Genomic DNA, 12,313 nt, shown 5'->3' with positions numbered 1-12,313 from the left:
AAAAAAAAAAAAAAAAAAAAAAGATTTCTCTTTTTGAGACAGGGTTTTGCTGTGTAGTTCAGGCTGGCCTTGAACTCACCACCTAGCCCACACTGGCTTTGAGCTCACAGTGATTCTCCTACCTCAGCCTCCTGAGTGCTGGGCTGACAGGAGTGTGGCACCAGCGGGCTTTCTGGAAGGCTGCCAATACCCAAAGCCAGTGACCACCGCTGGGTCCTAGTTTCCTGCGGGAACAGTGTTCCAGGCTTGGGCTTCTTCTGGACGAAAGCCTCGCACGCAGCAAGCCAGTGTCCAGCAGCTGCCCATGCTAGGAGCTGCTCTTTGTCCTGATGCTGGAGAATTTGCTTTCGTGCCTGAGACAATTCGAGCACCGATCGCTGCAGCCAACCTGGAGATCTGGGGAGAGGATACGCAATGCTGTCTCAAGGATTGGATTCTGCAGGAGGAAAATCCTAGCAAAACTGGGATTATTTCCTTTGCAGAGTAGCTTCTAAGGTAGAAATTATAAATACATACTTTCCTGGCTCTCCCAGCATTATTTTTTAATGTGCGTGCCCCAAAATATAATATGCTGCTCTCAATTTTTTGAAGCAATACTAGATAGATAATCTGTTGCTAAATTCAGATGATTAATTATGGAAGCGTTGACACTTGTTCAAGGCCTACAAGCACCTTAAAAACTTTGTATATAGTACCTTAGATTGGGAAGAGTGTGATTTCTTTTTTCAGTACTGGGAATTGAACTCAAAGCCTTTGCACTGAGCTACAGCCTTAGAGCTCTTTTAAAAAATTATGTTTTATTTTGTGACAAGGTCTTGCTAAATTGCTAAATTGCCCAGTCTGGGCTCAGACTTGGGATCCTCCTGCCTCAGCCTCCCAGAATAGGGTGGTCCCAGGCAGGTACCGCCACCCAGCCGGGCATGCATATTTTAAGTGCTTGATGGATTTTTTTATAAGCTGAACACACCATGTAGTCAGTCCTCAAATCAAGGGACAGAATATTATAAAACCTCAGGCGCTGGCTCATGACCGGCGTCCTCATGGTGAATCCGGGCAACTCGCTGCTCTTTTGATGGTTACCAATGTGACTGCGTTCGCCCATTCTGTGCATATAGACCAGGTCACGCGGGACAGCTTTCCTGTCTCCCAGTGAGCTACAGCCCCAGCCCTGGCTTCTCCATTTAACCCCATTTTTGGGAGGCCCTTTCAGATCGTTGGGTGCAGTTAGAGATAGCCATAGCTCCTTTGTTCTCATCTCTTTTTGAAATTACAGGTAATCCATGATGATTTACTTGTCTCCTGTTGATGGGTAATTTGGGGTCATATTTATACTGGCGATGGGACAGATAGCCTGTAATACCTGTCTTCTGGGAGCGTGTGGGTGATTTCTGATGGAGTGGAAGCATGCACATTGTTTTTATTTTTTAATCTCTTGTTTTTCTCAGTGCTGGGAATGAACGGAGGGCCTTGTGGCTGCTAGGAATGACCCTACCGCTGAGCCAGCATTCAGTGTGACCCTACCACAGTGTGTGTCGCAGCCCCCACATCATTTGGTTGGTTGTTTGGTTGGGTTTTTGGAGATAGGATCTCACTATGTGGTTCAAGCTGGCCATAAACACACAGTGTAGTCCAGGTTGGTCTTGACTCCCAGCGATCCTCCCGCCTCTGCCTCGGGAGTGCTGGGATTACACATGCGCATCAGGAGGGTGACTTCAGAACCCTTCCCTTGATGGGCGAGAAGTGAGAGGGTCAAGTCTGGCCAGCTTGCTTGCTTTCTCTTTATTTCTTTCTTTTTCTTTTTTCATTTTTCCTTTTTTTCTCTCTTATTTTCTTTTCTTTTTTTTTTGTATTTTAGGGAAGGGTCTACAGCGTGTTCAGGGTCTCACTACTAGATGGTACTTGTAGTGATCCGCCTGTTTACAGCCTCCCAAAAGCTGGGATTATAGGTGTGTCACCACACCGAGTACAGCAGGCCCCGGGGATGGAACCTCCACCCCCACCCCCCCCACCTGCTTGCAGGCGCTTTAATCTACTGAGCTATTTGGCTGGCCCTCTTTCTTTCTTTCTTTCTTTCTCTTTTAGATCTTTATTTATGTACTTGGCACAGGGTCTCTCTGGCTACACAGCTCAGACTCATAGTGATCCAACTTGTAGTGTTCCTCCTGCCTCTGCCTCCTGGCACTGGAATTACAGGCATGTGTGACCACGCCTGGCTTCAGGGGCCAGCCTGCACACCCAGGATTCCTGCGCCAGCACAGCGTGTGATCGAAGGGGGTCCTTGCGCTTGCCAGGCAGGCACCTAGACTGCCGAGCTATCTCCCCAGACCTCTATCCTGTTTCTGAGCACGCTGCTCTTTCTCAGCTTCCCCTACAGGCCCCACTCATGGGCCTGGAGCTCCTGGACTGAATGGCGCTCCCGTCCCAGCCCTCAGGCACCTGAACTCCTGCCACCATTTGCCTGGGGCATCTGTGTCTTGCAGCATACCCTTCTGTTCCTAGGTTACCTCCCTGGCACCAGCCCTATCAGCTGGGCACCCTGCCCACGCAGCCACCCTGTTAGACCAAGCCGCACAGCCCTGTGCTCCCAGGGAGCCAGGCTTGCAGGAGCTGCACAGAAATGGCAAGCTGGCTGCTTTGGGGACGTCTGGGGAGATAGCTGTGGCTTGCTGGGACATCTCAGGGCTGGTATCCACTGTCGATGTGGACACAAAGGCTGGCACAGGCCTGGAGTGTCAGGAGCTGGAGGCAGAGCTGGGTCCTGAAGATGCCACAGAGGCAGGGAGCTGAGCAAATAGATCCAAGGGGGCAGCTGGCTGTTTTGCCTCCTGTGCACCTCGCCTGCTGGGTGAAGCTTCCTAGAACTCACCTTCTGCTTGCCTGAAATTCCCTATGTGGCCCAGCTTGGCCTCAGACTTACAGCAATCCTCCTGCTTCAGCTTCCTGAGGGCTGGATTATAGGACTGAGTCAGGCTGGCTTAAGTTGACTTCACTTTTAGTTCTAGAACTGGGCAACACTTACTCTGTTTTGCTAAATAGAGTAAGCATAGAAGAATAGATTGTATAGATAGAAAAAAAGCAGAAAGGAATGAAAGGGAGATTGGTTATTTCAGTTACTTGCCTTGTGAAGAGGTCAACCAGTTGGAACTGATAAAGAGTAGATGATTGGCTAGCATTGGGTTACTTCAGGTCACCTGTTCTGTGAAAGGCTTTAGGTAGGGGACTTCAGTTATCATGCTGGGCGAAGCTGGCCAGTTTTTTGTTTTTTGTTTTTTTTTTAATCTCATTTCTCCTGGTTTCATGGAAGGCAATGGCTTAATCTGCCTGGGTCCTGGAGACCTGTGCATGGGTGACTACATTGTGACTTTCAGTGTGGGCAGCTGGAGCCCTGGGCAGTAGCTTAGCTCCAAATGACAGCCTCCTGTCATTTCTTCTTAATATTTGAACAATTTCTTTTCAGTTCCTTAAGTATAGACCTGGAAGTGGAATTGTTAAGTCATCAGGTCAGTCTTTGTTGAGCTTTTGAAGAACTACAGTGGTTTCCATAGCTGCTGAGTTATTTTACATTCCTACCAGCAACAGATGCGGAATTTCAGCAAATTCTACACACGTTAAGCTGTAGTTTTTCTGTTTTTTTTTTTTTTTTTTTTTGAGACAGGGTCTCACTGTGTAGTTCAGTTTGCTCTTGAACTCACTATGTAGCGTAGGCTGACCTCAAACTCACCATAATCCTACCTCAGTCTCCCAAGTGCTGGGATTACAGGTGTGCACCGCCATACCCAGGGCCGTCTGAGCACCTCTTATGCCCTAAGCATAGGCAGTAAGGCAATAAACACATTAGTTGCTAGCTGAGAAAAGTCAAGAGGATTTTCTTGTTCTTTGTTCCTAACTTCCCTCATGAAATTAAATCTTGGCCTGAATTCTCACATGCCAACTCCCAAAGGGCACCTTTAGGTGGGGCTGTGCTGGGCCTCTGATCGCCTGGCAGTTCCTACCTGGCATCAGTCCCACCCAGCTTACAAAGGCCTGGGTTTTACAAGCCCTGACTAAGTACCTGATAAGTGTTGACTTCAGTGCTTGGAGCTGAGACCAACCAGGTTGCTGGCTTTCCAGCTCCAACTCCTTCAGCTTCTTCCTGCCCATCCAAACAAAGCAGAAAGCTTCGTAAAGTTCCTTTAAGAGTAAACACAGGAGTTGCTTCCCTCTTTGGTCCAGGCATCTGAGGCGGGGCCGGCAAGGCGAATCAGCATGTGTGCCCCCCAGCTTTGGAAATGACTGCATGGCCAGGTGGCGCCCGTGTTTATGAGCCAATTGCATGGATACGGGTTGCTGGAACTCTTTCAACTCCTTGGGAGCCGCCTGCTTCCTCCGGGGGTGGGGTGGGCTGGGCAAGCTGGAGTGGCCCTTGACTCTGCCTGGGTATCTGCTCACTATCCCCAGGGCACTCAGCTGCTCACTGGGAGAATGGGCATTCTGAATGCCCGCTAGTTTATTTTCAGTATTAGATACACAATATTAGATACACAAGGTGTCAAAGATCACCCCTGGCCCTCGCTGAAGGTGACATAAGAGAGCCTGGCATTTCCTTTGCAGGGACAGTCCCCCTCTGCAGCAGATGGGGGGACACCTGCTACTCAGGCACAGGTCCTTCTGCCTGTTGCTCTGGGGCGCTGGAGGTCAAATGTCACCTATCTGTTCTGGCTGAAGAGCCTGCACCCCGTGGAGCTTAGGGACTCCCCTCCTCTGCAAGTGTTCAGCGTCTCACTGGCCCTTGTCACCTGGCCAGTCTGTTGGATAACAGGAGCTGCCAGCCACCTCTCCCTGGGCTGCTGGCTGCCTCCATCTGCCTGTTCTGTCCTTGAACATCAGGCTAGGAGGAGAGAAAAGGGCCTGCTGAGCAGGCCAGGAGCCTGGGTCGAAGCAGGGGCCCCCCTGGGTCCTCAGCCCAGACTCCGTGGCCTCTTCCTCTTGGAGGCAGAAGACAGCGCCTCCACCCTGGCACGGTGAGGCTCATTCTGTCCTCTCCCCACAGTTCTGGGGAGAAGCACAGCACCCCATCACCCATTGGAGGTTTCAGCTATGTCCAGGGTGGCACCCGATTCCCTCTGATACACCACACTGTGGGCCAGTGCCTGGATGCCACGGCACAGAGGTTCCCTGACCGAGAGGCCTTGGTTGTCCTTCACGAAGACATCAGGATGACCTTTGCCCAGCTCAAGGACCAGGTGGGTCCTGACCTTGAGCCCTCAGCTTGGGCAGAACCAGTCCCCAGGCTGCCCTGGCCTGGTGCAGATGGAGAGGCACCTGTGACTGTGAGGTGCCTGCGGGCCTCAAGGGAGGGCAGCAGGGGACAGGGCTGAGGCGGAGGCGCTGCCTAACAAGCTCCTGGGGGCCTGGTTGGCTGCACTGCAGACCCACTCAGGCCTGTGCCTTTATCCTCCGTGATTCTGAGGTAGGCCAAGTGGTGAGGGTGAGTGTTGGGAGTCCCTCCTGTTGGCCCAGTCTCACCTTTGGGCCCCATCTACTTGCACCAGGTGGACAAAGCTGCTTCCGGTCTGCTGAGCATTGGCCTAAGTAAAGGTGATCGGCTGGGCATCTGGGGACCCAACTCCTATGCGTGGGTGCTCATGCAGCTGGCCACTGCTCAGGCGGGCATTGTTCTGGTGAGGAGGAGTCTGCCTGGTGCTGGGGGGATGTCAGGGGGACCCCACTCAAGGGGAGTGCCTGGTTCCTTGGCCCTAAACCTGTGCCTGGCTGGTTTCAGACACAGTGGTTCTTTTTCCTAAGGGCCAGGAAGGAGCTGGGCTGGGTGGGTCCTGCCTCTGCCTTCTGAGAATGGAGGGGCAGCAGAAGGTTGAGTGTCTCCTCATTGTCCCCCCAGGTGTCTGTCAATCCTGCCTACCAGGCTATGGAGCTGGAGTATGTCCTCAAAAAGGTAGTATGCGTTCCCAGCAGGAGGGTCCTTGTGGCAGCCTGGCTCAGAAGGGCTTCTGGTTATTACAGAGGCTGACTAGGTTGGGGAGGGCATGCCGGGTGACACTGAAGAGACAGTGTGGTTGGATAGAGGTCCACAGCCCATGAAGGGGTGCAGCTCAGACTGGTGTGGGCCCTGGGTGTGTCACGGTGGTAATGGCCGCGTGTGTGTATTTGTCTTATCCTGGGGGTGGACTGTGGGTATCCGGGAACCATGCGTGTACATGAGAGATAGAGCAACAGATGAGCATTGGGGTCCCTGCTGACCCCAGCTGGGGGCCTCCCCTCCCACAGGTGGGCTGCAAAGCCCTCGTGTTCCCCAAGCAGTTCAAGACCCAGCGATACTACGACATCCTGAAGCAGATCTGCCCAGAGCTGGACAAGGCGCAGCCAGGGGCGCTGAAGAGTAAGAGGTGGGTGTGTCCTGAACTTGGGGAGCAGGAGGCAGCGTCCCTCACCCTCCATGACCGCGGATCCCGGGCTGCAGGCCGTCCCTCCCTGAGCCCTCCCTCCTCCACCCCCACTCTCCCCAGGCTCCCAGATCTGACTACAGTCATCTCAGTGGACACCCCGATGCCAGGAACCCTGCTGCTGGATGAGGTGGTGGCGGAAGGCAGCACAGAGCAGCACCTGGCCCAGCTGCGGAGCTCGCAGCAGTTCTTGTCCAGCTATGACCCCATCAACATCCAGTTCACCTCGGTGGGTCACAGATCGCCAGGCGCACCCAGCCGCCTGGCCCCTCCCCTCCCAGGACAATCCCTCCCACCCCCACCCCCGCGCCCGGCTCGCGCACACGCCCCCTTCCTAGCCCTGTGCTCCTCTGGGCAGCGGCCCAGGACGGGAGCGAGGCCACGCTGTCGTCTGCTTCTCTTCTCAGGGGACGACAGGCAGCCCCAAGGGCGCCACCCTCTCGCACCACAACATCGTGAACAACTCCAACCTGATTGGCCTGCGCCTGGGCATGCCCCTGAAGGTGGGCTTCCAGGCCACGTGCCCTGCTGTCGGTGGGGGGTGGCTTTGCCGGGCGCCCCCTGCTGACCGGATGACTCCATGACGAAACGAACCCCGCCTCCTGTCTCGTCTCTAGCTGCCAGAGGAGTTGCGGGTGGTCCTGCCCAGCCCTCTGTACCACTGCCTGGGCTCCGTGGGGGGCACAATGGTGTCTATGCTGCACGGTGCCACCCTCATCCTCTCCTCGCCAAGCTTCAATGGCAAGAAGGCGCTGGAGGCCATCAGCGGAGAGAAGTGGGCATCGGTGGACAGGCTGCCGTGGGCTGCTGAGAACTCCTACTCCCCTCTCCTGGGCCCTGACCCTTCCCGAAATGTTGTCCCTCTAGCCCAGAGACCCAGGACAGGGCCGCAGGGCCGTCCCAGGATCCTGCCTTGAGCTGCCTGTTCCCCACAGCTTTGGCTTTCATGGTGGGGCGGCGAGGGCAGAGGGACTTCCTTCACCTCCAAGTCTAATTTGGAATCCCCCCCTTTACACAGAGGCTCCATGCTGTATGGCACCCCCACGATGTTCGTGGACATTCTGAACCAGCCAGACTTCTCCAGTTATGACCTCTCATCCATACGAGGAGGTGGGGTGAGGCCAAGGACCGCTGGAGGTGAAGGGGGGCGCGAAGGGCACTAACGTGGGTGGGAGCTGGGCCTAGTGGCACACACCGACAGTCTCAGCACTCTGGGAGGTGGAGGTAGGCGGATGGTAAGTCCAAGTCTTGCGTGGGCAATTTAGTGACTCAGTGTGACCCTCTCAAAAAAATATTTTTTTAGGGGCCAGAGAGATGGCTCAGTAGGATAAGCGCTTGACTGGCAAACGCAAGGATCTGAGTTCAATCCCCGGTTCCGCAAAAAAAAAAAAAAAAAAAAAAAAAAAAAAAAAATTTAAAGGACTGGGGATGTAGCTCAGTGTCAGACTCCCTAGTTCCATCCTCAGTATTGCAAAAATAAATATATAAATTAAAAAAAAAAAAAAACCTGGGTGGGAAGAAGGCAAACCCCAGAGTCCCTGGACACCAAACGAAGGCCAGCTGATGGGTACTGAGCAGGCCCAGGGTCAGGAGACAGACCGCTCTCCCGGGTGCAGGGGATCTATCTGCCAGGCCTGGGGGCAGGGTCAGTCAGCCTCTCTCTGATGCAGGTGTGATCGCTGGCTCCCCGGCGCCCCCAGAGCTGATCCGAGCAATCATCAACAAGATGAATATGAAGGAGCTGGTGGTGAGTAGTGGCCAGAGGATGACAGTGACTCCAGGTGGCCCCCTGTGCAGAAAACAGAGGCAGGGAGACATCGGACCTCCCTGTATCTGGTGAGGCATGGGGACAGGGGGTGGGGGAGTGAGTATTATACAGACATAAATTTATTTTCATAGAAATCTGGGGCAGAAACGCAGCATGGAAGGCTATGCGGTGAAGCTCTGTGTCCTGCTAGACCGTCCTAGCAGGCGGGGGCTGGTGTAGCTGGGCTGGATCAAGGGTCTGATACTTGTTTCCACACCTTGTTCTGGGGGTATTGGCAACAACTTCTGTGAGGGGAGCCCTGCAGGGCAAGGCGCGATGGCTAAGAGGGGCTTTGTGTCCTTCCTGGGCCCCAGCAGGTGGCCTGCCAGGACGTAGGTGGTGGAGGCCAGGGTAAGAAGGCAGTGGAAGGTCAGTAGTCTCACCGGCAAAAGGAAGGCAGAGGCCAGTCACCAGGACTGGCCAGGTCGGGAACTGCAGGGAGGCAAGGAAGGCTGTCAGGACTCAGGGGACCCACACGAGATGGGAGGGCACAGTGAGGCCCCGCAGGGTCTTTCCTCCCAGGGTGGGGGTCCCCATCCACCCATCCTCTTCCCGAGACAGTGAGGCTCTGTTTTCCTGGTTCCCACCTGTTCAGTGGCGGCCAGCTTTCTTGGACCTCTTGGTGGGGGACTTGCAGCTACGGAAGGCATCTGTGTCACGGATGTGCTGGCCCCTGTACTTGGCAGGTGATGCACAGGTGGCATCTGGGCGAGAAGTCTTGGCCTCTAGCCACCTGGAGAAACAGGGAGTTGCTGTGGCAGTGCTGGTGGCAGGAGGGATGGGAGCCACAGGGCCAGGGTAGACTTCTTGAATCTGTCTTTTTTTTTTTTTTTTTCAATATGAGGCTTGAACCCAGGACTCTGGCCTGAGCCCCATCCAGCTTCACCCCGCCCCCATCAAGGCAGGTTCTCTCTGAGTCACTAAATTGGACTGGCCCAATTTTCAAACTTCCTGCCTCAGCTCAGCAGAGTGCTAGGATTACAGATGTGCATCCCACACCAGGCTTCCTTGACAATGGAGACAGGCTCCCAGGCCTACTAGCAGATCTAGGATGTCTGCCTAGGATGTCTTAGTGCAGGACCATCAAACAGTGGTGTGTGAGGCGGGGACCTGGGGAAATTCTCACCGCCGAAGACCCCGGAGCGGGCAGGTGCACTTCCAAGGGTTGCTGGTGAGCGTGAGGGTCTCCAGGTTGTCAAAGGGAAAGTTGGGGGGCAGCTGGTTCAGGCGGTTGTTCTCCAGATGGACATGTTTCAGGGTAGTCACGCCGAGGAAGGCACCATCTGAGAACTGGGGAGGCGAGGGGGGCAGGAGTGAGTGTCCAGCCCAGGGTGAGCCATCCCAGCTCTGTCCCCCAGAGGGACAGGGTCCTTCCTTAGACAGAGTACTGGCACCTTGAGCAGTTTCAGTTTTCTTCCTTCCTTTCTATTTTTTTTTTTTTTCTTTCTTATTTTGTGAGACAGGAACTCACTATGTAGTCCAGGCTGGCCTTGAACTCACCATTAGCCCAGGCTGGCGTTGAACTCCTGGCTAGCCTCCTGCCTCAGTCTCCCAAATGCTGGGAGAATGGGCATGCATGTACCACCGAGCCAGGCTTGTAGTTGCAGTTTCAAAACAGAAAGCTGCTTTGACTAAGCAGACTGGATGAGCTAATCCACATGGCCCCCTTGGAGATAGGTGCTGTTTCCAATGTGCAGATGGCTGAGTGGAAAAAGTCCCGTCCCCTGGCCAGGAGTCCAGTATGGGGTCCACGGTGGCCGCAGGACCACACCCTGCTCCCTGCACAAACACCGGCCCTGGGGAAGCAGTCAGAGTTTGGCCCCAGAAGCCCAGGCTGGCCCACAGTGAGCCTGGGCAGTGTCTGGTGGGGTGGGCGCTGGGCCCGGGGTCCTGGGACTTCCCCAGCTCTGTCCTCAGCGCTCCCTTACTGCCTGCCAGACTCTATTTGTGGAGCCACCTTGGTGGACTTTGGCTGGGCCGGTGGCTCTGGAGGAAATGTTCTATTGGTGCCCACATCTTGGCCCGGGCTCCACAGTTCCTGTCTAGCTGCCCTGTCACAAATCAGACCCTGATAGGCTGCTCTGCTGCCCCTCAGGCCACTCCTACCCTGCTGGGCACAGGGGCTGCCTCCTACAGCTGGGTTAGGGCCCGGGCAGGCTGTCCTCCCCAGGCTGGCTGCTGCCCTGCTGGGATCTGCCCTCGTCTCTGTATTGGTGTCCTCTCCTGCATCCTGGGTGGGGGTGAGATATTCTTTCTGGGAGACGATCTTGCCGTGTAGCTCAGCCTGACCTGGACTCACTGTGTAGCTCAGGCTGGCCTCAAGCTCAGGGTGATCCTCCTGCCTCAGCTTCCCCAGTCCTGGGATTACAGGCATGTGTCACTAGGCCTGGCTGGAGCGTGACATACTCTAGTAACTAGACTGTCCTCTACCTTATCCTGGTCTCTCTCTCAACCTGGCTGAAGCCCTTGTGCCAGTATGATTTGCGACCCCATCCAGGGTGGCCCTGCTGAGCAGTGTGGGCATTCCAGGGCAGAAGGACCAGGGAGATGCAAGGGACTTGGCTCTGGTGACAGTGGGCAGAACGGGCCAGCAATCCGGGGGATGGTGAAGTCCAGCCAGTCCTCCCTGGGGGGAGACTCTAGGGTCTTGTGCCAAAGGTTGGTAATGGTGCTCCTGCCTTTGCTCGTCCGACACAGCCCATGGCACTATGCCCTGCAGCCGTGGGCCCCTGTGTCTTGACTTCCCCCACTCACTGGAGCAGACCTGAGAATGCAGAGGGTTGCGTGGAGAGAGGGAAACTGGTGGGTGTTGGGAGCAGCAGCTCCCCCAGCCTCTGTGGGGCTGAGGAGGTCTTCCCGGGGTACCTGCTCTCCCTTCCCCTCTGGCCCCAGTTCCACTTTAGCACGCAGGCTGGCCCTGCCAGGAACAGTGTCTCTTTGTGGGCCTGATTTTGCCAGCTCCTTCGCAAACAAACCTTCCTTTATGGGATGCTGGGTTCCCTGGAGCCGGGGCAGAACCTGGAGGAGGGGCGGGGTCTCCAGCAGAAGAGGCGGCTGCTGCTCCTGGCAGGGCTTGGGAGCGCAGGGGATGCCTCCTAGGAGGCCATTTGTGAGAGCAGGGCATCCCCCAGGTCTCTGGGTAGGAATCTTTGTGAGACAAGAGGCTGGGAGGGGATTAGGATGGTGGCAGCCTGGGTGTGACAGGGTGCAGCAGAGAGGGGCAGAGCTCTGAGCAGCAGGGAGTCTGGGGGTGCTGCACGGTGCCAGCTATGTCCCTGGCAGGGCAGAGGGAGCCAGGCCGAGCCCCGCTGCTGGGCACTCACCTTCTCCAAGCTGGTGTTGTCCAGCCACAGGGTCTCCAGGTAGCGGGCGAAGGACTGGAAGGCACTGTCAGGAATGCTCTTCAGAGGGTTGTGTGACAGCTTCAGCTCCTCCACCACGCGCAGCTTGCTCAGGGCAGCAGCTGGGTAGCTGGACAGCTGGTTCCTGTCCAGGTAGAACTTGGCGAGGTTCTCCACATCATCCAGGGCGCCGGGCTGCAGGGAGCTGAGTGCATTCTCTGACAGGTACAGCCAGCGCAGGTCCTTGGCGCCCTGGAAGGCGCCTGCCCGCAGCTCTCGGATCTTGTTGTTGTTGAGCTGCAGGATGAAGAGGTTAACCAGAGGGGACAGCAGCCCCCGGGGCAGCTCGGTCACTTTGTTATGGTCCAGGTAGAGGTAGGTGAGCTCCGTCAGGTCATCAAAGGCACCAGCGCGCAGTGTGCGGATGTCGTTGTGTGACAGGTACAGGTAGATGAGCTGCTTGAGGCCCCGGAAGGCGCCAGCAGCCACCTCGCGGATCTGGCAGTGCTGCAGGTGCAGCGACACCAGGTTCGGCATGGCGCGGAAGGAGTTGGCAGCCAGCACCGGGAAGTTGTTGCGCTGCAGGTTCAGCAGCTTGGTCTTCTCTGACACCTTGGGGATCTTCTGGAGCCCTACCTTGTCACAGATGACGTGCTGCAGGTCACTGTGGCAGTGGCAGTTCTGGGGGCAGGCGGCCAGCGCCGGCAGCAGGCTGGCCAGGAGGC

General features: G+C 55.8%; 2 protein-coding genes across 2 annotated transcripts in view; one reads left to right on the top strand and one right to left on the bottom strand.

Moving 5' to 3' along the window:
* Acsf2 (acyl-CoA synthetase family member 2) overlaps positions 1-12,313 on the top strand; it is a 42,237-nt gene that overhangs the window by 14,035 nt on the left and 15,889 nt on the right. Inside the window, exons 2-10 of the mRNA XM_012515300.2 lie at positions 5,030-5,222; positions 5,532-5,660; positions 5,879-5,932; positions 6,265-6,383; positions 6,504-6,669; positions 6,848-6,943; positions 7,058-7,215; positions 7,459-7,550; positions 8,111-8,187. Coding sequence (XP_012370754.2) covers positions 5,030-5,222; positions 5,532-5,660; positions 5,879-5,932; positions 6,265-6,383; positions 6,504-6,669; positions 6,848-6,943; positions 7,058-7,215; positions 7,459-7,550; positions 8,111-8,187 — 1,084 coding nt within the window. The remainder of the gene's footprint in view (positions 1-5,029; positions 5,223-5,531; positions 5,661-5,878; positions 5,933-6,264; positions 6,384-6,503; positions 6,670-6,847; positions 6,944-7,057; positions 7,216-7,458; positions 7,551-8,110; positions 8,188-12,313) is intronic.
* On the bottom strand, positions 8,211-12,311 carry Chad (chondroadherin; the record flags this gene model as incomplete). The annotated part of the gene is made up of 3 exons (XM_023718106.1): positions 8,211-8,980; positions 9,374-9,537; positions 11,571-12,311. Coding segments are annotated over 3 exons (1,047 nt in total), but the record flags the coding sequence as incomplete, so codon positions are not given.

Source organism: Octodon degus, unplaced genomic scaffold (genome assembly GCF_000260255.1).
Source record: "Octodon degus isolate 3935 unplaced genomic scaffold, OctDeg1.0 scaffold00056, whole genome shotgun sequence".
Lineage (NCBI taxonomy): Eukaryota > Metazoa > Chordata > Mammalia > Rodentia > Octodontidae > Octodon > Octodon degus.
The sequence above is the reverse complement of the archived record's forward strand: the minus strand, read 5'-3'. Positions and strand labels throughout refer to the sequence as shown.